This window comes from Dermochelys coriacea, chromosome 2 (assembly GCF_009764565.3).
Source record: "Dermochelys coriacea isolate rDerCor1 chromosome 2, rDerCor1.pri.v4, whole genome shotgun sequence".
NCBI lineage: Eukaryota > Metazoa > Chordata > Testudines > Dermochelyidae > Dermochelys > Dermochelys coriacea.
The window spans coordinates 180819834-180842715 of record NC_050069.1 but is presented as its reverse complement, the minus strand read 5'-3'; the positions used below and the strand labels follow the sequence as shown (position 1 = coordinate 180842715).

The following is a 22882-nucleotide window of genomic DNA, read 5'->3' as shown; positions in this document are numbered from 1 at the left end:
GATTAGAAGCAGCCAAGTCTGGGGAGCTGCTCTTATGTTATCGTGTCATTGTTACTTAACAACTCCACACTCCAGGAAAGGGGTGAGATTGGACTTCATATAATGTGCAGACTGTGTTCGTAGAGCATCTTGGGAAAGACACCTGTTTGACCATAGATAAGTCTTCTGAGCTACACTGGAAAAATAAATCCTGATAAAAGAGAACAAGCACAGGCTAATCCAGGTCAAATAGGAGACTTACTGTTTAAAAGGACCATAAAAAGGGAAGATCTACATTACAGCCTGACTAGTGTAAATATGGAAACATCTAAAAGCCAAACACTAGCTCAAGTTAACTGGCTGTGTGCAGGGAAGCTATGTGGAAAGTTGCAGGAAATGGACTCTTTCCCCTAACTCTGGGACACGGCCCTGAGTACTGCTGTGTACAAGGTAGGATGGCTGAGCTTAGATGCCTACAAGATGTCACGAGTTGGCTGGCCCCTTTTAAGAGGAAGTGGTGTCCAGTGCATCTGTGATTCATCAGCTACCTCCCACATGAGTTTAAGTGAAGGCCTTGGGCCTGAGAGGGTTCCAGTCAGGAAAGAACCAGGTGAGAGGTTCCCGACAGCCTGAGGGTACAGCTATGCCGCCATAAAAAACCTGCAGCACCAAGTCTCACAGCCTGGGTCAACTGGCTCAGGCTTGGAGAGCTTGGGCTGTGGGGCTAAAAACCGCAGTGTAGACGTTCAGGCTCAGACAGGAGCCTGGGTTCTGAGATTCATCCCCCTTGTGGGGTTTCAGAGCCTGGAATCCAGCAATTTTTAATCCCACAGCCTGAGCCCAGCAAGCCCAAGTCAGCTGACCCAGCCCATTAATGGCCATGCTGCAATTCTTTTACTGCCGTGTAGACGTACCCTGAGAGAGCCAGGCAATCAGTAGGTGAGCGCTGCCAGAGACTAGGCAACTGAGAGGTTTCCCTGAAGGAAACTTTAAGTTGTTCTTGGGGAAAGGCTAAAGACTGGGGAGCAAGAAGGGTTTGCTGGCTGGTCTTCCCAAGCCAGAGGGCTGAGAGTCCATGGGATATTAGGGATGTTCCCTATGTGAGGATGAACTCCTAGCACAGAGGCTGTGGGGGATCCAGAAAGAGCCTGGGTGTGGTGAAGACGCTGGAGTGTGATATGTGCTATGTTGATGGACCCAAGGATGTGGGATTTTACAGACGACACACACTGGCTGTGAGAAATGGACCATGCTTGGGACTTTTGTTGTGGATTTGAAACTATGTTTTGGCAATATCCTGACCCCCCGCCCCACCCCAGGATGGTATCGGGGAGTCAAGAAAGCTTGTGTGGAGTTACTGGGGATTCCCAAGGAGGGAGACTGAAGCAGGCGCACCTGTCATGCAGTGGCCTCCCGCTGGAGAGCACTGAAGGCAGGGCCACTCTATGAGACCACCCTTTCAACACCCTGCCTTCAAATTTCAACCTCCTCCCTCCACAGGACAAGGAAGTCTTTATTTTTGTTTCTAACAAAAGGACAGATTCCTATCTGACCTGAATCTACTCAGGTGCTCAATAGCTGTGATCAAACTATGCCCCAATCAAGCTGCATTTCCCCCAGCCACTGCCATCACTAAAAATGGTATTTGGCAACATTTGAGGAGGGAAAGATATGAGTCACTACATAGCTCTCCCTTAATAGACTTTCACCACTGTGTGCAAGCAAATCTATTGTCCTGGGTAAAAACAAAGAGCTTTTTGCTTTTGAGTTTATTTGGAAGCTGATTTTTCTGTCACCAGATTGCTTTCCAAAAATGTGTATTAGTGACATTTTACATTCTGACTTTAAAAATTCTTGGATTTAATGCATTTAAGAATTATGTGCAATGTATGAGCTCTGTTTCTGTTGTCTAGCTTAATCTGTACATGATTATCACATTCTGGGCTGTAAGGATTCTAAGATTTAATTCCTAGCTAACCACTGCAAATCTCTAAAATGGCTACTTCTCAATAATATTTCTCTCCAGGCTTCAGCCTCTTTCATCTGTTTCTCCCCTCTGGGCCGGCTAAGCGGCTTGCACCAGCTCATTAGTCTTACTCTATGCATTCCTACACACTGCTGTCTTCAAAATACCAAGTAAAATGAGAAGTAGCGAAAGAGAGGACTTTTCCTGGGATTGACAAGGCTTTCAGCACTGGGGAAGGGAAGAATATATAGAAATTCCTTAATGAGCACCATACACACATTCCCATGATTAATCAGGGATTGATTTTACAGATACATTAATTTAACAATCAATAAAATGTACAAAGTAGTTATTCCATTTTGGACCCACATAGAACTTGTATTCATGGTAGAAAAATGCCAGAGAAAAATGAATATCTTGTGATCTGTTATCTGCTCAGAATAATCCGTGCATTTGCTGCAATAAGCCATGAGAACATTTTCTGATTTGCAGTGAGAATTTCCCAAGTGGATGGCAATCTTCACTATGATTGGATTCTTTACTTTTTCCAGCTCTTTCAGCAAAGCTTAATATTCTTTTTGGAACATCAAAATCCTCTTTTTTATTTTTTAAGTTGGTCTCATCATAAGACTTCTTTACCATTCGTCAAATTCCAGTGGGAGCTTTCTGTTCATATCTGATGGCAGAATTTGACTTTCTAAGAATAGCCATTACTCTTACATGCCTCAGACTTAGTTTTCTTGCAAAAGATACATGTAAAGAAATGTATTAAAATTACATTAAAAACCCACATTAAAAGAACACTAAAGTTGCAAATGCCAGAATGAAGGGTGTCTGTGTAACTGTACTTTGTCCCTCTTGTGTGCATACATTATGATACACTCTAATAATAATTGCATGCTCCCATGCTATGTTTTCCACAGGACCTCTGCCTCTTTCAGTGCACAGGATGGGGACAGTGCTTACTGATTCAAGATTTCTTTTAATCCTCCTCATCACTCAATGTGTAGTAGTCGCAGACTATATTTATTGCACCATTTAAACCCTGCACCAACACAGTTATTAATTTCCTCAAGGGCTTTTTTATTATATTTAATCAGTGTCCTATCTCAGTGTTTCACAAACAATAATGAATTTATCTTCACAAGATCCCTGTGACATAAGTGGTGGTATTGCCATTTTACAGATGGAGAAAAGGCACAGAGATTAAAGCCAAAATTGTCAAATGTGTTGACAAATATTTGGTGCCTAATTTGAGGAATCTAGTGCTTGATTTTTTTTTCCAGAGTACTTAGCATTTTTATAGCAGTTTATATGTTCAAAGCACAGCTTCCAAGACTTCATTTGCAGCTGGAAGTGCTCGGTTCTTCTGCAAATCAGACCTCAGGATCTCGAGTTGGGCACCCAGAAAATGAGGAACACACAGTTAGTGATCATGTGTGAAAAGTTTGGCTTAAAAGACTTGCATAGCATCATATATGAGTTCTATGGCAGAGACAGGGATAGAATCCAATTTTCCAGGGTAGCATTCAGCTGCCTTAACCATGAGAATCTCCTTTCTTTTCCTGCAACTCCCTGCCTCGTTCATTACACACCTTCCAACAGCAAATGTGGGAGGGGTCCTCCAGGAACACTACAGCTTCACACATACACCAACTCCTTTCATTCCCTGAGCCTAACCCATCCTGTGCACAATATGAGGCTGGGTCCTGTGAGAAAAATAGTATGTGATTATGTAATTGTATCCAAATGCATGCACACAAGGGGGCAGAATTAAGGTTGCACAGGAAACCTTAATTCTGGCAGCTCCTAACTTTTTGAGCACTTGATTTTGAAACCTTATTGTTCTTTTAAAGTAGTTTTTATTCTATGTAATTTCCACTTTAATAGAGTATGTGGTAGCAGAAGTCAGCTATTATCCTCTATGTGGACCAGCCACTAGATACATAGGAGCCTAAATAATTTTGAGAATCTGGGCCTAACTTCCACTGAAATCAATGAAATGTGGGAGCCTGTGGTGGGGCAGTGCCCCACCCCCATGCTAGATTGGCTGCCGCCTTGCGCAGCCGCTTTGGCCTGTTGAAACCCAATCAGGGAGGGCCTGTTAGAGCCAATCAGGGCTAGGCTAGGACCTATATAAAGGCTGCCCAGGAAGGGAGCAGGAAGTCTCTCCCAGGCTTTCAGAGGGTGAAGCTCTGTCTCCTGTGTGAGACTAGCACCAGGGACAGCGCAGCGGGGAAGGGGAAGGGGAAGGGATCGGGATCGGGATCGGGATCGGGATCTCCTGCCTGGTACCTGCCAGGCTGTGGACCCTGAGAAAAAGGGCCTAGCTGGTGCAAAGGGGCTGAAGGGAAAATGGCCCAAGGAGAGAGACTGACAAAAGGAGAGAAGGAGGGCAGGCAAGAAGGCTGCTGCCAAAGGGTCCCTGGGTCAGGACCCAGATTAGAGGGCAGGCCTAGGTCCCCCCCTTGCACTTCCAACTGGCCGTTAGGAGTGGCCATCACGGACTGCACCAGACCCCTGCCAAAAGGGGTTAGACTTTGGGGTGTAGTTGGCCATTGTGGCTGGGGCAAAGAGAAGGACCTCTGATAACACCAAACCCCAGGAAGGGGGTGAGATCAGAGCAGTGGGCACTGCTGGAGGGCAGTGTCATGAAGAGGATGCTGCAAGCTGGGAGCAACGTGGGTCGAGACACTAATCTAGGGTGAGAGTCGGACAGGACACCACCAGTGAGGGCGCTCTGCATGAACTGAGCTAATTCCCAGAGTGAACAGCAGGAGGCGCTGCGGTGGCGAGTCCCAATCCTGTCACAGAGCCTAAATATCTTTGAGGGTCTGGGCCACAGTTTGCAAGTGGGTTTCACACCTATTATCTGACAGGAGAGGAATGCTGAACTCAGGACTCCTGGGTTCAGGTCTAGGTTCTGAAGGGAAGTGTGTTCAAAATGGTTATAGACCTTTCAGCCCCCACCCCGCAATGCCCCATTCCTCCTATCCCCCTCTGCTTGTCTTCCCTCACCCCTTTCTATTCAAGCTAGTCTACTTCCTCCAACTCTTCTTTGTTGCCTGGGTGCCAGTAAGCAGAACTGAAAGGGAAAGGGAAAATAGTAGCCCTGCTCTCAGTTCTAGTGCCTGATGCTACAGTGGCCCCTGGCAACCAGAAGGAATGATTGCAGGAAAACATCCTGGTCAGCCCCAGAAATGCTATGACAGAGCATGCTCAGCTGCAGCCTTACCAATAGCCACAATTTGATTATTTTAAAGACCCAGCTACTGGAGTCCACTTATTACCTGAAAAATCTCAGATTTCATTAAAATAAAAATACGTTTCTAGCCCAAAGAAAACCACAAGCCTTAAATAATCCAACACGAGAAGACAAAAGGAACAAAATTTATTATTTTAAACATCTCATCATATTTAAGCCAACGTCCTGATTTTTGAGGGGCTTGACTTGTGGATTTTTTTTTTTTTAAAAACACTGAGGGTTAGTAGTACTGCAGTCACTCTGCAGGGGTGGCACATGCTCAGTTCGGCTGGCACACAGGAACTCTGGGGATTGAAGTCCACAGAAAGAACCTTCAGAAAGTAATGCTGGCAGCCTCTAAAATACATCTGTTGAGTATGTGTGAACTGTAATTTTTTTTCCAGAGGCTTATAACTTTAACAGGGAAATCACAAACACATCAAAAAGCACATCCTTGATACCAGAATGACTTTCTGTCAAATTTCACATCTCTGCTCCAAACCATGGATGCACGGTAGGTGTAAGAATTTTTTAATATGGGCAAAATGACATATTTTCCCCCTAACCTAACAGCTGACCTGTTTTGATGGAAACTTTCCCAAAAAAATCAGCCTAAGGTAGACACTCACTGTGGACAATTTTAGCCCAAATGGTAAGGTTCAGCAGTTAGAAACAACTGAAAATAGATTCTTATCACGGAAAATGTTAGACAACCTTGACTATAGATATTGCTACCACTGTCACCTATAAATAAAGTCCATTTGTCACATGTCCACCCAATGTGACACATTATTTATATAGCTTAATATAATATGGATCAAATGTAACTCCAGTGGATTTGGCCCATTGTGTATTTCTGAAATGGTTTGCAAACAAGAAAGCCAAACCACTTGGTAACATCTATATCTCAATGACTTCTCTGTTATAGTTTCCTTGTTTGTTGTATACTACTAACCACATCTGCTTTCTCTCCATATAAATAAAGTACTTCCCTATAATTTTCTCTAGAGGGCAGGAAGCACTTTATGACCTGAGTCAAGTGTTCCTGACCAGGCTTCTGAAATGGAGCAAAGGCCTTGGGTAGACCAAGGTCATTCACTGGCCCTCCTAGATATCAGCCCCTGACATTTCCAGCCCCTTCAAATATGAGGAATTCGTTCTAGCCTTCCTGAAGCTATGTAGAGAATGAGGTAACATCAAATTAAGTTTTCAAGTGCACAGCAAGAAGCCTGCCAGCGGTTATCACTGAAGTCGTGGTGAAACCACTATATGGAAATATTACCAGTGTGCTCCACTACTGCAGGTCTAGACAATGGACCACATGGCTAGCGGCAGCTAAGAGAGGGGAACCTTATTTACAGATGACTCTGCTTAAAGTGGAACTCAGATTTTGTGGGAAAGTCTGTTTCAGTGGTTTCTGCAAAACTTGTACATTGAGGCAATTTCTACAATTTCATGTAATTCCTCCCCTGCCCCTCCCCAGCTGACACCCAAAGGGCCAACACATTGGTCTGTATGTCTACAGTGCATCTGGGAACAAGCCTCCCAGACCAGGTAGACAGATTCATGCTAACACGCTGAACATAGCAGTGCAGATGTTGCTGCATGGCCAGACACTTGGGCTCGCGACCTGAGCTCTGGCTAGGGGGCCAGGTGGGTCCTGAATGTGGCTGGGGCTCTAGGTGCTAATATAATACAAGTAATAATAGCACCCATTTATAGATGAGCATACTGAGACACAAAAGTTATGTCTATGCTGCAGCTGGAAAATGAGCCTTCTAGCCCAGGTAGACTGATCTAAGCTAGCTTTACGTGAGCTACTGAACTAAAAATAGCTGTGTGGATGCTGTGGCACCAGCAGATGCTCAGTATAGCCACCCCACCCCCCCAGCTCAGACCCAGGCAGTTGGGTGGGCTTAAGAGCCCAAGTTTCCACTTGTGCTGCAACACTCACACTACTCTTTTTAGCACGGTAGCTTGAACCCCGCTAGTGCAAGTCTGTCTAGCCAGGATGGGGGGATCACTCCCAGCTGGAGTGTAGCCTTACCCAGAGAGGCTAAGTGACTTGCCAAGTTGGGAGCAGAGCCCAGGATTCCTGACCCTGTGTCCTTCTTCAACTACCAGATCACACTTCCTACTCTCATCTGAAAGTCAAATCCCACATTGGGGTTATGAACTGGTGGCTACTTCCCTATATGTGCAGTTAACGCTGCAACTGGGCTAAAGGAAACCCACTGACATAAAATCACACTTCTGTCTGCAAATACATTACCTGCCATTGTTACAAACACCTAAGATAAAAATGATTTCAAGAGAGAGAGACATTATTTCTTTTCAATTTCATTTGTGTACTTTGTAGATTTGACAGCACTTTGTGTAAGTCTGCCCATTGCTCCTGTTGTTGCAGTGAAAAAGGCCCATGCAAACAGGGAGGAGAAAAACATTTTTAAAACAGAGAAATGTGACTGTAAAACCACAATCTATCAGGTATAGGTGGTAGGAACCTGACAGGAAGGTATAGGTCCTGAAAGTACTTCTGACTTACTATTTGAAATTGACTATATTTCAAGTTGGTGGTGTCTCTTTACTATAATGTACAGTGATGTCTGATTTTACAGATAGTGGAGATTTAAGATCAAGGTGATGGAAAGGGCACAGCACATTTTAAGACAACACCTACAGGAAGTGATCCCATCATGTTCATGCAATTTAACAACGATTTAGGAAAGTGCTTATTAAAATGATACTACTATTGCTTCTGTTCAGAGATTGATTCCACTCACCTTTCCAAGAGCCATCAGCAAGTGGAAATCGATAGACTCCCTGTATCTTAGGATTTGGAGGATGCCATCCAAGTATACCTGATCCTTACTGAAGCAGCCTAAAGGAATCAGAGTCATGGTATTGTTTTCAGGCTTTTTCAAAGTAATGCATTTGCCAAAAGTAATTGTACACAAAATTACTTTACTTCCTGCCATAGGTATTTTTGTGCCAGGACTTGCAAAATTTACCTGACACCCACTAGCTAAAGGATTAAGCCTACCTGAAAGACACTAAGCAAAGGCACCGGCCGTTAGGCAGACTGGCTTACTGGGAATCTCACCGTGTAAGGCAGGGAGCTGAGCAGCTTTAAAACCCCGGGTCACATAAATTTGCAGCACTATCATAACAAGCTCTGGCCAGGGCATAAAAAACAAGGAGGGCAAACTGAACCTAAAGTTCTTGACAGTGTCTCCTTTAACATCCATTAAAAATTCCTTTACCAAATCACTTTGAAAGTAGTGGAAAAAAAATAGTTTTTCATCTCAATCATTGTTTTAAATGAAGGATCCTTGCCACTTCATAGAATCCATTTTAGAAAACAAAGAGTTTAATTTTGCTACAATCCTTTGCACAAATCCTCTCACCTGCCAATAGAGCTGCAGAGGCCCCTTATTTTGATCAAAGCTATTGGAGAATGAAGATGGAATGTGCTCAAGCTACATACGAAACCAACCTGGCTGGGAAGTATCAGTCCACCCTCTCTTGGCTCGTACACAGTAATCCCACCTAGTGTTGGGGTCCTTGACAAATCTCCCCACATCCTGGAAGAGTTGACTGAAGGACTTTTGGCTAGCTTGATAGACTGTGTAGTAGAGAAGGGCAGCCCTCCATAGAAAGGGGTCTTTTCGGAACAGGACACTGTGAATACTCGCCAGGCCTTCTTCAGTAGGGTTGATTGGCTTTAACCCAAGCTTTTTACGTCCATTCCAATTGCACCAAGGCTGGCTGTTGTTGTTAATACCTCGAAAATAATGAGTTCCTAAAAAGAAAAAAGCAGAGAGTTTAGAACAGTAACAACCAGTGTCTCAAATAATAGTGCAATTAGCTCACAGGAGCTAACTAAGTTTAGGACCCAACTTCAGGATTCTCACCTATTGGGACAATGGGGGACTGGGAAAGGAGGTAACTTTGGCCTTGATAACAATGGAGAATGTAATCAATGGTAATTAAATGAGTGGAATCATAATCATCTAAATGCCAACAGTGTAGGATGTCCACTGGGTGATTCCAGCAGAGATTTTCAAAAGGATCTATGGGATGTAGAAGCACAAGTCCCATTGAACATTGGTGGAACCTTATGCTCCTAAATCCCTACAGGGAGATTTTTCAGAAGTGTCTAACCCCCCCACATTTCTCTAGTATAGACAAGGCATTGCTATGGATGGGAAGTGGGGAGAACAGAAGAGGGAAGATTCAACATGCACTAGTATTTCTTTCTCCTTGAGGCTGATTATACAGCATTACTGCAGTTGTAGAGGACGCTGTTCCTCTGGAACAAGAGGGTAGTTATACCAGTGGTGCAGGGCATTCACAGGCATAAAACCTAAGAGTAACTTGGTCAAGGCCATTGGATTTCATCTGGGTTTGGTCTACTAAACTGGGGCAGGTTCATCCAAAACCTAGAAAAAGTTTGAGAAACTTTCTACTATCCTGGGCTAAATGTTTGTAACTATTCTATGTTATAGAGGTTTTTATACCATGCTCATCACTGTAGTGTCTGAGTGCCTTCCAGCAGTGCATTAAGCAATATGACTACTACACATATGTTGTGTTGTTTGTTCTCTCATCCTCTCCCCAGATAACTCAAAAAGGCGGACTTGCACAGATTTGGGGCTCACTGGCAACATTTCTCACATCTACATCTCTCAAGGTACTAGTTGAGTGTTTTAGTTCTACTATATACTACAATTATAAATAGTCCTTTCTAATGCTTTACCACATCTACGGTAGGAGGAGCCAGAACTCCTTTTGGGTTTGTACAACGCCTAGCACATTGTCCGTGTTACTGAAAACAAATAATAAACATGCACAAATGCACATATTCACTCTGGCATGAAGACTTCAAAACATGTGTCCATACCTATTTCATGCCTCAGCATCCCTTCTAGCCAGTGCTCACGTGCAGTGGAAACATTGATAGTCAGAGTTGGGCGGCCATTCACCACTGTCATTGAGGCACGAGAAAGCAGGTCCTCAGTGAGATGAACTACAATCTACGGAGAAAGGAAAGCTTGAGGCATAAAAAAGTTCTTTTCCTTTCCTGCTTTTTGCCGCTTCTATTCTCCCTCTCACTCCCCCAGCGCTCTGTCTGGACTCGGTCGTATGTTGCTCAAGGCTCTTCCCAACAAGAGGCAAATTACCCCTGTGTTAAGGTTTTGTGTCTCTATAAAGGTTCTGTTCCCCTGTGCCTGTATGAAGCCTCACTGACTTCAGTGGGACTTCGCATGAATATAAGGGTTCAGACGTGCAAATTAGATGGCAGAATTGGAACCTAACTGTCCTAGAGGGGAAACAGTGAAACTGACTGAACAAAAAGTGCGGTCAAATGCACGAAGTTAACAAACTAAGAAAAAAGAAAATAAATTCTCTTTTAAGTCATTTATTGGAAACTTGCATATTACTAGTAACAATAGAAGGTAAATTTAAAAAAAACCAACCTTGACAAAAAGGTACTTGTTTGTCAGAGTTGTTTTTTTTTAATTATGAACACACCAATGAGGTCTATCCGATAAAATTCAAAATCCAGCATAGCTCTCCTGTTTAAACCTAATTCAGCATAAATGTATACAACAGGAATAAGAAATATAGAAAGCAGCAAAAAAAAGCTTTGCAATATAAGATGACTGCAAATTAGGGGAGTTTGTGGTGTGATACGGCATTAGAAAAACTCAGCGCAGGTTGGGGCAGACATACACAGTAGTGACCAAATGGGGATGTGCTACACTACAACTAACTGAAGGGATAAGAAAGGAGAGTTGTTATGTCAGGTTCACCTCCAAGTAATAGAGTGAAATTAAGAATTGGAACACACAATTCAAATAGCAGGAAAGCTTCCTGATGTGCTCTATTCCACAGTGTAATAATCTCCCAAGAGAAGTAGTTGGAAGCCACATTGTTTAGATCATTTAAAACTAGAATGGATAAACCCATTAGAAAATATAATGTGAGGAGCAAGTCTATATTGACAAGGGATGCACTACTAGATAACCTTATAGGTCTTTTCGATCTCTAATTTCTGATTCTGTGATTAAAGGGGAAGCTTTTTCATTGATCCTGTGTGCATCCTACCTCACCAAGGCAGCCTTCTTTCACCATGTATTTCCTGACATGATTCCAAATGCGACTTTTTGGTAGCAGGCTGCCTCCAGTAGCCTGCTCAAACTTTTCATAGCTTCCATATTTCTGCAATGTCCGTTCCATAATATTGACAGACTGTAAAAGACAAAAGCATAGCAGACAAGTGCAATAAGATTCTAGATGCAGACTAGCAATTGTATTACCTCTGCAGCTATGGGACAAATGGTTGTTTTTTCCCTTTCACTCTTACGGGATGTATTACTGAACTCCTGTAGTTATATATAAGCTAATACCCTCAGAAATCAACTTCTGTCATCCTCAGAGTCACATATGAATGCAGATACTTTAAGAAAAAGTTGCGGGAACCTGGTTTACTCATCTTAGACCACCATGCCCCACACACCTAGTATTAGCTCAGTAAATGGCAACCAATTCCCTCTATGACTTTGGGAAAAGTCACTTAAACCCAGATATTCAATGGGAGTTAGGCACCTAAATACCTTTGAGGATCTGGGCCTTTTTGTCTAAATGTCCCCATCTGTAAACCAGAGATGAAAATACGTCCTTCCCTACTCACAGGGATGTTCTGAGGGTTAAGGAGTTAGCACTTCTCTCATTCAATGTACAAATGTGAAGCATTATTACAATCTCTCTGTTTATTTTTTGGTACTTTTTAACTTAGAAGTGTTGAATCATGACAAAGCATTCCTGATGATGACTGATATTTTAACCCCTCTGTATAATGGATGCATGTGTTTGGAGAGATGAAATGTGAAGGACTGGGAAATCTGTTCACAGTTTTCCCATTTAAATATAGAACTATTTTTTCTTATAAGCACAAGAAAGAAGGCAAAAACACTTGGCACACAAACTGATATTAAGTGTATTTATCTGGAAATGCTTACACTTTGTTGCTGAAAACAGAACTGAATATAGATAGCAGGGCACAGTGTTCAGCCCTGTATGATGGGAACTGAGGTTACTGTGGCTGAAGATCTTACAGGAGAGATGGGGATAGCCCAATTTATTTTCAAATATGTCATTTAGTGCACTCCAAAGACAATAAAATACTTATAAGGATCAATTTTATGATACCCAGAGATATGTCAACTTTAATAGGAATGATTTAGCAGTAGCAAAGCAGGGAAGAGAACTTCTTCAGAGACAGGATGACTGAGGAGAATTCAATTTGTTGGGAGAATTTTTACAAAGAGCTCCCAAGAGCTCCATCCAGCATATCACTGCCAGTATTGCCTACCACAAATGTTAAAAAATCATGAAATTGACTTAACAATCATGAGATTTTTAAAAAATTGTTTGAGTTCTTTTTATTTCCCTGCTGATTTTTGAGCCTTTAGGGTTCGTTTGAGTCACATTTTCAAGCTTTTCTCTACAACCATCAGGCTTAGAAATCTCCTTTAAAAAAAAAAAAAAGCTGAGATTCTCGTATGTTCACAAGACTCCCAGAGCTGGAGCTTTCAGACAAACATGAAATATGAGACTTACTATAAAACTATCAGAGTTGACAATGCTGCACTGGACTGTTCATAGAAAGCTACCCGTCTAAGATGATGTCACATCATTTCAAATATATTTCTCCAATATTTCTTGTTGCTCCCTTATTTTGAGCCTGATCCTAGTGCCCTCAAATACAGGTAATATAAATGGGATTTCAGGTCTGCACCATTTTACAGGACTGGGCCTTGAGTAAGTATCTCTGAGGCTAGGACTAGACTGCAGTCACTGGGCGTGACTATAGTTTGTGTAGACATACCCTGAGCTAGCTTTAATCTAACTTGCTCAGATCCCAGAATAGTGAAGCGTAGCAGTGCACACTTCAACGTGGGCTAGCCCCGCAAGTAATTACCCATACTTCCAACTGAAGTGCATGCTGCCACAGCTTCACTGTTCCAGGACTTGAGCTAGCTAGATTAAAGCTAGCGTGGGTATGCTGACCCGAGCTGCAATCTTGAAGTGTAGACATAGCCTTAGTTTCTTGCAAAAATGAGATTTTAATGTTTTAATTATGAGAACTGCATCTGCAAACTGTGTTGCTGGTTATAGGTCTGCTCCTTCAAGATGCTGGAACCTCCCTGAAGAAGAGCTGAATGTCTTCTGTTCACACTGAAGTTAGGAGGAACTCAGCACCTTCCCTTGGGAAGAGCATCAAAGCGAGAAGGAACCATACTTTACCAATGTTAGTCACATTGCTAAGCCTTAGTGTACTATTGGAAGATGCCCAGATGCTACCATGATAAGGGCACTATAAGAACCTATATAAAATAGATTAAAACAGGACTGAGCCTTACCACATGAATACTGCAAATATACCACTAACAATAATGGGAAACTCAAGACTTTTTTTAAAATGCTCTGACTCCCAGTACACTAAGCTAATAAGGTGACCATGCACACAGTTTGCGACTAGATTATTCTGATATTTGGGGAACTTGGTGGATAGACTTACTGTCCACAAAATATGATTAATTTAAAACTTACACAGGTACAGATAGTCTTGTTTTGTTTTAACTAAAACTGAGCAATGCCAAGCAATCATCATTGGAACACACTATAATGTTATACATGAGACACTCTTTAAGTATTGTAGCTCTTGGCTGAACGAGAGAGATTCTCTGAATGCTGAATAAATATTCCACACCATTTCTGATATTTTCGTATGATGAAGCTTAGAATGCTGCCTCTCACACTTATTACAGTATCCAAAGGACCTCCTGTAAGATCTGAAGGCTCTAGTCAACTGTGACTATCAGCAGCATAGTTTACTAAATTTAGCTCTAAAGAAGCCATTCTTTTATTTTTATACACAGGTTCAGGGGCAAAGGATATATCTGTGTATTATGTGTACAGTAATTAGCATGACCTTTCCTTCTTAACAGACATCTGCGCCTGATTTGCCAAATCAAGTTATTTACTGAACTGCTTTATAAGTGACGTGAGTGGAGTGAATAATAATCTGGACAGCACAGGAGTGAGATAAAAAGGAAGTTTTCATAATCGTTGGAGCAACCTGGCCAGATCCTCAGGTACATGCAGCTACATTGTGCAGCACTGCCAGCACAATACATCCCCAAAGTCAGAGTATCTGGCCTTGGAAGGCTCACTCCAGTATAAGCAGGATCTTTAGTGCTTTAAAGCCATGTAGAGGGTTTTACACCACCCCCAACTCCCTCCTGCTGCTGGAGCAGAGCAAAGGAAGTGGCCAGAAGGCCCCATACCATATTAATGGCCCATACAAGCTGCAGTTTCAGCCCACTGAGGCCATCTGCAGCTGGCACACATTAGAGAAACCCTCAGCTGTTCTAACTTACATTGGATAACTGGCCCTGCTCAGGACAGTCCCAGGGATCAGGGGATTGCAAAGGTGAGCCTTAAGTCACCACTGCCCTCCCCTTCAGACAGAGACCCCTGGATCTGGCCAATAACCAGCAATAGAACACTTAGAGTTTTCTCCTGTGCCCCCTAAAGCAAATGGGATTTCTGTCATTGATTTCAGTGGGAACTGGATCAGGTCCCATTACCAACAAACATACCAGTGGATAGCTGTAGTTCATGTTTTAATTTTTAAAAAGATTTTCTTGAAAAACCTGAGGTGATTATATATGTGTGTGTGAGCATATATACAGCATAAAATCATGCACACGTCTCAGGTTTATGATGGCATCACAAACCACTTTACTTTAGCTCTTGTGGTTACTGAGATGTTGTCTGACCCCTGGAATGTGTGTACAGCTGTATAGCTCAGTGCTCAACAGAGGGTGAAGCTTCTCTTTTGAAATGATGGTATGGAAAATAAATCCTACAGATAAGAAAAATATGAAGCTATGGAAACACTGCATTTAAAAACAATCACATTTTTAAAAATATTTATAAAATATAGAGGCTGGATCTGACTTCAACGGAGTTACACCAGTTTGCACCAAATGAGGATAATTTTGAACATTCAAATGAAGTTTAGTTAGTTCTGTTGTTTTCACTCGTATGTTCATTGGCTTATTTGAGAGGTATAGGACTGAGTGACGAGAACTATGACTGGATGTGTGTACCACAAGCCTGATCCAAAACTTACTGAAGTCAGTGGGAATCTTTTCAATGATTTCTGTGGAGTTTGGATCAGACCTATATAGATGCCCAGTTGTGAGTGGGTCTAACGGGTAAGTGAAGTTTAGAGGAATTGCCCTACATTAATAACTGAGTTATTTCTTTTGCAACAGATCAGGTTGCCTAATTTAAAAATGACCTCAGACAGATTATGTGCTAGTTTGTTTTTAAGGGAGGAATATGAGTTCCTTAAAGGTGGAATAATTTGCTTGCTTCTCACAGACCAAATCTTTATTATTAGACCCTATTCTTCCTGGGTAAAACCCTTGTGCAGAAGGGCAAGCACAAGGCCTATACATCAATGAAGTAGGGTGATCACCTTTTCAGAAGGCAAAAGCAGGACACAAGCAGGAGTCCCCTGCTCCACCTCTTCCCCTTGAGGCCCTGCCCTGTGTCCAGCCCAGAAGCTGAAGTCAGGCCATGGCAAGAGGAGCCCGGGCCACCGTGGGGAGCCTCAGACCCTCCACCAGCCCTGGGTGGGGGGAACACGGTGTCTGAGAGCAGCTCCTGGCCCACGTCCCCCACCAGATGTGCTGCCCACGGCAGGTGGAGGATTCAGGGCTCCCCACAGCAGCCCAGGGTCCCTGGGCGTCTCTTACCATGGCCAAGCTGGCCACAGGGGAGGGGCTTAGGGGGTTGAAAGAAGGAACAGGGGCGGGACATCGTGGAAAGGGGGGGCTAAGGCTCACCTCAGCACTCCCCCACACTGGAAAGAGGCTGGCACCTAGGGTTGCCAACTTTCTAATTGCAGAAAACCGAACACCCTTTCCCCGCCCCTTCCCAGAGCCCCGCCCCTACCTCGCCCCTGCTCACTCCATCCTCCCTTCCTCCCTCCGTCACTCGCTCTCCCCTTGCTCGCTCGCTCATTTTCACCGGGCTGGGGCAGGTGGTTGGGGTGTGGGAGGGGGTGAGGGCTCCATCTGGGAGTGCCGGCTCTGGGGTGGGGCCGCGAATGAGGGGTATGGGGTGTGGGAAGGGGCTCCAGGCTGGAGCCAAGGGGTTTGGGGTGTGGGAGGGAGCTCCAGGTTGGGACAGGGGATTGGGGTGGAGGAGGGGGTGAGTTCTGGGAGTGTGGGCTTTGAGGTGGGGCCAGGGACTTTGAGGTGGGGCCAGGGATGAGGGCAGGAGGGGGCTCCAGGCAGAAGCAAGGGATTGGGGTGTGGGAGGGGGTATGGGCTCTGCAGGTTCCGGGGTGGGGCCAGAAATGAGGGATGCAGGATGACGGAGTGGGTTCCGGGCTGGAGCAGGGGGCTGAGGTGAGGGAGGGGGTGAGGGCTCTAGCTGGGGGTGCAGGCTCTAGCTGGGGGTGCAGGCTCCATGGTGGGGCTGGGGATGAGGGACTTGGGGTGCAGGAGGGGGCTCTGTGCTGGGGCCAAGAGGTTTGGAGTGCGGGAAGGGGCTCCAGACTGGGGCAGGGGTTGGGGTGTGGGAGCGGGTGTGGGGTGCAGATGGTGCTGAATTCAGATGGCTCCCACGAAGCGGTGATATGTCTCTCTAGCTCATATGTGGAAGGGCGGCTAGGGGGCTCTGCGTGCTGCCCCTGCCCGCAAGTGCCACTCCCACAGCTCCCACTGACCATGGTTCCTGGCCAATGGGAGCCTGTGGAGCTGGCACTTGGGGCGGGGGGGTAGCATGTGGAGCCCCATGGATGCCTAGAAGCCAGAGGGACATGCAGACCACTTCCCAGAGGCCGCACAGGGCTGGACCAGGAGCCTGCCTGCCCCGCTGGCACAGCAGCCAATTGGACATTTAGCGGCCTGCTCAGCTCTGCTGACTAGAGCTGCCAGGATCCCTTTGTGACTGGGTGTTCCGGTCGAAAATTGCTGGCTGTTAGCAATTCTCAGGATCAGGGGATAAAAGCAAAAAAGTAATCTAATACTCCTGAGGGCATTCTGCACCAAAAAATTAAAAATTCTGCACATAATATTTTAAAATTCTGCAAAGTTTATCTGTCAAATAAAGGTGGAGGCGTAAGAACCACCCTTCCCCAGAAACACCCTAGGGCCCTGCCCCTCCATGCCAGGTGCACCAGGAGCGGGCAGGCAGGCATAGCAAGGGAGGATCCAAGCGTGGAGGGCCTTAGTGTGGGGGGATCCAGGTGTGGGTTGAGAGGGTTCTGTGTGGGGCAATCTGGGTGTGGGGGTGAGTGGGTCTGGATACATAGGGGTTTGTTAGGGGGTTCTGGGTGCAATGGTAATGGGACTCTGCAGGGGGGTCCAGGTGAAGCTGGCTGGGGCTCAGTGGGGGGGTCTGGGTGTGGGGGATAGAGCTCGGCAGGGGGGTTTGGGTATGGGGAGCTCAGTGAGGGGGTCCAGATGCTGGGGAAGTGGGGTTCAGTGGGGTGGGATCCAGGTGCAGCTGGTTGGGGGTCGGTATGGGGGATCTGGGTGCAGGTGGCTCATTGGGGTGGCCCAGGTGCGGGGAGGGGGGAGACTCAGCGGGAGAGTTTCAGTATGAGGGGGTCTGGATGCACAAGGGATGGGTGGATGGGGGAGCAGCTCCCTGTACAGTGATCTCTCCCCTTGCAACTGAGGAGCGATGGGTGCAGGAAGCACAGGAAAGGAGGAGTTTGCAGAGCTTCCTACAGCCAGGGGAGAAATCTGGATGCCGTGCAGGCGAAGGGGGAGTCCCATCCTCCCCAGCACAGCCGGGACTAGCAGCTGAGCCTGGCGCAGGGCAGGAGCCACCAGCTGAGTCTTCCCCAGTCCCACTCCCCGTCCCACAGTGATTTTCCTCTCTGCTGGCTGCCCCAGACACCCAAAACATACTGCTGAGGAGCGTCATGTGACCACTCTTGTGGTTTCCCTTTGCTTCCCCGTCAGAAAATCATTTTTCTGCAGGGAAGCAAAGAAATATGTGGGGGACATAGATTCTGTGCACGTACAGTGGTGCAGAATTCCCCCAGGAGTAATCTAAGCAACATTTCATTCTTAGTTTATAGTCCAGTTTGTTTATTAGTCAGAGAACCTGTGTGCTTTTTCAAAGTTTTTTTAAAGGCTGAATTATCAACTTGTTCTAACCATCTTCTGATAATCATTTTAAATAGATGTTTTCCTGTCACTGTGTAGATTCTGATATGTACTCTCATGCTTGTATACATCACTTATAAGAAAAATAAGTTCCCTACTTAGTTACAGGAGTGCAGTTTACTTTCACTGAGTAACCTGAATAATTCAGTACAACAGTTCTTCAGTTTCTCTTATAGTGTACCAGATCTTTTAAAATATTCATGTTACCTATTAGTTGCTATATATATCTGGTTTCATTGACCAATCAATTTAATTTCACTCTTTCATTTAAACAGAATGTTTCCTTTAGTATTTTATCCTTTGGCATAGACTTTTCTTCACTGCTTTTGAAACAAGGACGTCTGTAGGGTAAGAACCTAAAATGCTAAGAACTGGGCACTTAGTTATCGTCTCTGAGGCTCAAATCCCTTTGAACATGCCACAGATATCTGCATTCACAATGAAACTTAATTGACCAATAGTCTCTTATTCTGATTCCCACCCCTCTTTTCTTCTCTGTTTCTTGTCCCCACATCTGTTCAATTCCACCTCTTAAAAATGAATAGTGGATAGGTTTTACCAAAATGTATTAAGATGCTGAAAATAATAATTTAAATTAAATTTAACAGACAGTTCTGATAGGTGAAATTACTGCACTAATTGATCAGTAAAGGCCACTCTCCCACCCTTACTCACACTGAATGAACTCCCTGCAGATTATAGTACTACTCAGCATAAGGGTAGCAGAATCTGTCCCTGTGCGTAAAATCCAGTTCTTATAAATGCCAATGAGAGCTTCTCCACTGAGAGCTAGATCAGGCCCTAAAACTTTCTGTGTTCTGTGTTCACAACTATGTTAAACTTCATAATTTAACCACAACAATAATACATTCATTATATAATAATCAGTAATATGTTTAAGCAAGAATGAACAATAGGGAGTGTTCCAGGCTAGGATCCTGCCACTCCTTGAGGGGGTTGTTAGTCCTGAGGCCAAAGACAGAGCAATGCAACTCCCCAAGAAGCTGGAATATGTTGTATCAGCAAGATCCATGTATCTTTTTATCCTTGTAAGTCTAAAGTTACTCTGTGCAATTATTTATTATGACATTGCCTTTAAAAAGCTCTTAAATAATTTGATCAAAACTGTAATAGATCCTCTGTGAAAAAAGTTTCATATTTTCAATTCTGTAAATAGAAACAAATGTTAAAATCATTACTTTTAAAAGTCAAGTCAAAGTGATTCACACACATTGCTAAAATTGGCCTCTCTACACTCTTGTGGGGACTTGGGAAGGTAATAATTGTCCCTATTTACTAGCTGGGAAACTGACGCACAGATAGGTTAAGGCCAACATTTTCACAAGTAGCCGCTGGTTTTGAGAGCCTCAGTTTTTGGAAGTCCAACTTAAGATACTTCAGGCAGGACTCTCAGAAAGTACTGAACACCCACAACTCCCACTGACCTCACTTGTAGTTGTGGGTGCCCTGCACTTTCAAGCCCTAGAAGTCTCAAGACGAGCACACCAAGAATGGAGGCAAATTAGTAGCCACTTTGGAAAATTTGGTGGTAAGTAACTAGCTCAAAGTCACAAAGCAAGTCAGTAACAGAGTCAGGAATGAAATCCAGGAATCCTGACTCCTGTCCCCTACTTTGATCACCCAATTTATCTTAAATAAAAATAAAAACTTTACAAAAATCTTTATTTTACATGTTTTAAGTGGCTTCCTACTCCCAAGACTTTCCCCAATTCCTTTTTTTCTCCTCTTTTTCCACCCTAGCCACCACGTGAGGACCTTCTTTTTCATTTAATTTTTACTAGATGCTGAGTCGGAAGCAGCATGTGGCATCAGCATCATCTCTGTTGTTGGGGTGTGGAAGTGGGAGTAAGAAGGCAGTCCTCCCGCATGCTAAGGGCTGCTGAGAGATGAGTCCCAGCAGTGGCTTCAACATACTGTTTCTATCAGAACTAAGTATCGGCTTCATCACGGCTTCAGAGAGATGCTTCAAACACAAAGGGCAGCCCACACTAGTTCTGGTTCAACTTTTTTTAAAAAAATTAAATGAAAAAACAGCTCTCACTGGTGGGGACTAAGCCTTGTTATGAAACAGAGATAAATAAGGAGGAGGGAGAGCGGGAAGGAATCTTGAGAGCGAAGTTGGGCGAGAGGAGTGGCAAAGATGATGAGAATAAGAACTAATCTCTAAAGCTAGGGAAGGGATGGTATCTGAAAAGAGCATGATAAATTAGAGTGATGACAAAGGACAAAGGGATTGAGAAGAGATTTGAGGATGTGGATGAAAATATATGTAATGCCTGGTGTAAGTGTAAGCTGAGTAAGTTTGTTCACAACATGAAATCTCATAGATAAAGGAAAATGAAGAGGTTTAGTAAATGCAATTACAGGTAATCTTTAGTAGATAATCCTGCATTTTGACATGGTTTATAGAGGAATGTTGATATTACCTGGGATGCAGTTTCGCAAATAGAAGCAGCTCTGACATATGGTACTGTCCCAGAAGAATGCTCTGCCATTTAACTAATCGGAATGCAGTATTTTCTAATACTACTTCATTATAAATAGCAGTGAGGAAATTTCTTTAAAATACTGAACGCAAATGAAGCTCTCAGTGACAGGAAACTCCGATCACTAATGCTAGGCTAGGAGTCTCTGTAAACCAGTGGATGGAGCACTGGCCTCAGAGTCAGGAGACCTGGGTGCTATTGCTTGTTGTGTGACTTTGGGCAAGTCACTGAACCCCTCTGTACCTCTATTCCCTATCTGAAAATGGGGTTTGTGATACTTACTAACCATTGTAAAGTGCTTTGAGACCTATGGATCAAAAGCGCTATGTAAATATTAGGTCCTCATTCCTGGGAAGAGGTGGACAGAATCCTTTGAGGATCATGAGATGAACCCTTCTTAGCTAGATGAATTTGACTCCAATGGAGAATAACCTATTAAAATATGTAAAAGTGTTGGGATAGATTGAGGACACTAACAGCAGCCTAACCCATCCACAGTTCAAATACAACCATTTTTATGCTCTCGCCTGATCCAATTATAATAAGTATGGTTGAGCTGTGTTCATGACACAGCCATGTGTCAACTGAGTTTGTGTGTCCACAACTACTACACTATATGTGAAGTCTGAGGAAAAGCTGGGCAGTTATCCCAGTGCCAGAGTAAGGTACAGAGAGCCTGAACATTAGGCAGTACCTGCAAAGATGGGACAATGCACTGTTCTTCTGCACAGAGCTGAAAGAAAGGAAAACTAGCCAAACCAGTTACATAGTCAGGGGATCCAGTCAGCAGTGTACATGGGTAAGTTGTTAGAAATTTATTTGGTTTCTCTTGTAGAAAGAAAGCTCTTCCAGAATAATTATGGTAACCAATCAAAGCCTGAGAATGTTGCAACATTGGGGCCTATGTCCTATTATAGGGAAAATGCTTTATGTACTGTATATAGCAGAGTTTGACTACAAACTACTTGACATACTGGGTACTGTTTGTTAACTAGTTCCAAGAGTTAAACTGTCTCTTCAGAATGTATCAGTCACTATAAAAGGCTAGAGAATGTTCCCTCTTCTCTTCCCAAATTCATTTTTCAGTTCAGACTTTCAGTTCACACTGAAGTGAGGCAACAATTTATATGGCCCACATTTTAGCAAGAATATACAAGTTACTGATTGTCATTTTGGATAATATGTTGGTTCATCTGGACAAAATCTGTAAGAGTCTAAATTCAAATATGCATGAAGATGAGGTTTTCTACAGTTAATGAAAAGAAATAGTGCCATCTGCTGGGATTGGTATTATTTGAGTTATGACTACTGATATTTTGTTTATTTTAAGTCCAGAATCTGTTTATTCAATCCTTAACAAGTCAGACTTTGAAATGTTATTTCTTATCATTTCCATCACTTAAAATAATGAATTTGATCAAGCCACTTGCAGTTCTATCTGGGAAGAGAAGTTTTCCCTTGTTACATGCCTTACTAAAGAGAAAACATCAGAAATATCACAGTTCACTGGACAGAAGACAAACATGCTGAATTACTTTTGTATTAGGATATTAAAAATTGTGATTCTCTGAATTTAATTATAAATTAAATTATAAATTATCACTTTAGAAAAGCTTAAAGTGACACATCAGTCCCTAAAACCAGACAGCATATTGCTGAGGAATCATTCACTATTAGAAAAGGCATGCATTCATTATACAGTGTTTTGGTTTACTGAACTAAGCTGAAAGAAATCAAACCTTTAAACAGATATTTCACAGGTTTTTGTATATGCGATCTTCACATAAAATCTTTTTAAGGTCTCATTTTAAAAAAAAAATCATACCAGGCTGAATTGTTTGTTTTTTCATAATATCACTAGCTCTTTTTTAATTTAAGTGCAATCTGCAAAATTTAGTTTAACAATAAAACTATTGTA

The 22882-nt window shown here is 43.4% G+C and overlaps 1 protein-coding gene across 2 annotated transcripts in view; it reads right to left on the bottom strand.

The window, feature by feature from the left end:
- Window positions 1-22882, bottom strand: part of KIAA0895 (KIAA0895 ortholog) — a 45075-nt gene that overhangs the window by 10604 nt on the left and 11589 nt on the right. For both annotated transcript variants that reach the window (XM_043508744.1, XM_038392897.2), the window contains 4 exons: window positions 11301-11444; window positions 10093-10225; window positions 8686-8991; window positions 7973-8070 (listed from right to left, as the gene is read on the bottom strand). In XM_043508744.1, the coding sequence (XP_043364679.1) occupies window positions 7973-8070; window positions 8686-8991; window positions 10093-10225; window positions 11301-11444 (681 nt within the window). The remainder of the gene's footprint in view (window positions 1-7972; window positions 8071-8685; window positions 8992-10092; window positions 10226-11300; window positions 11445-22882) is intronic.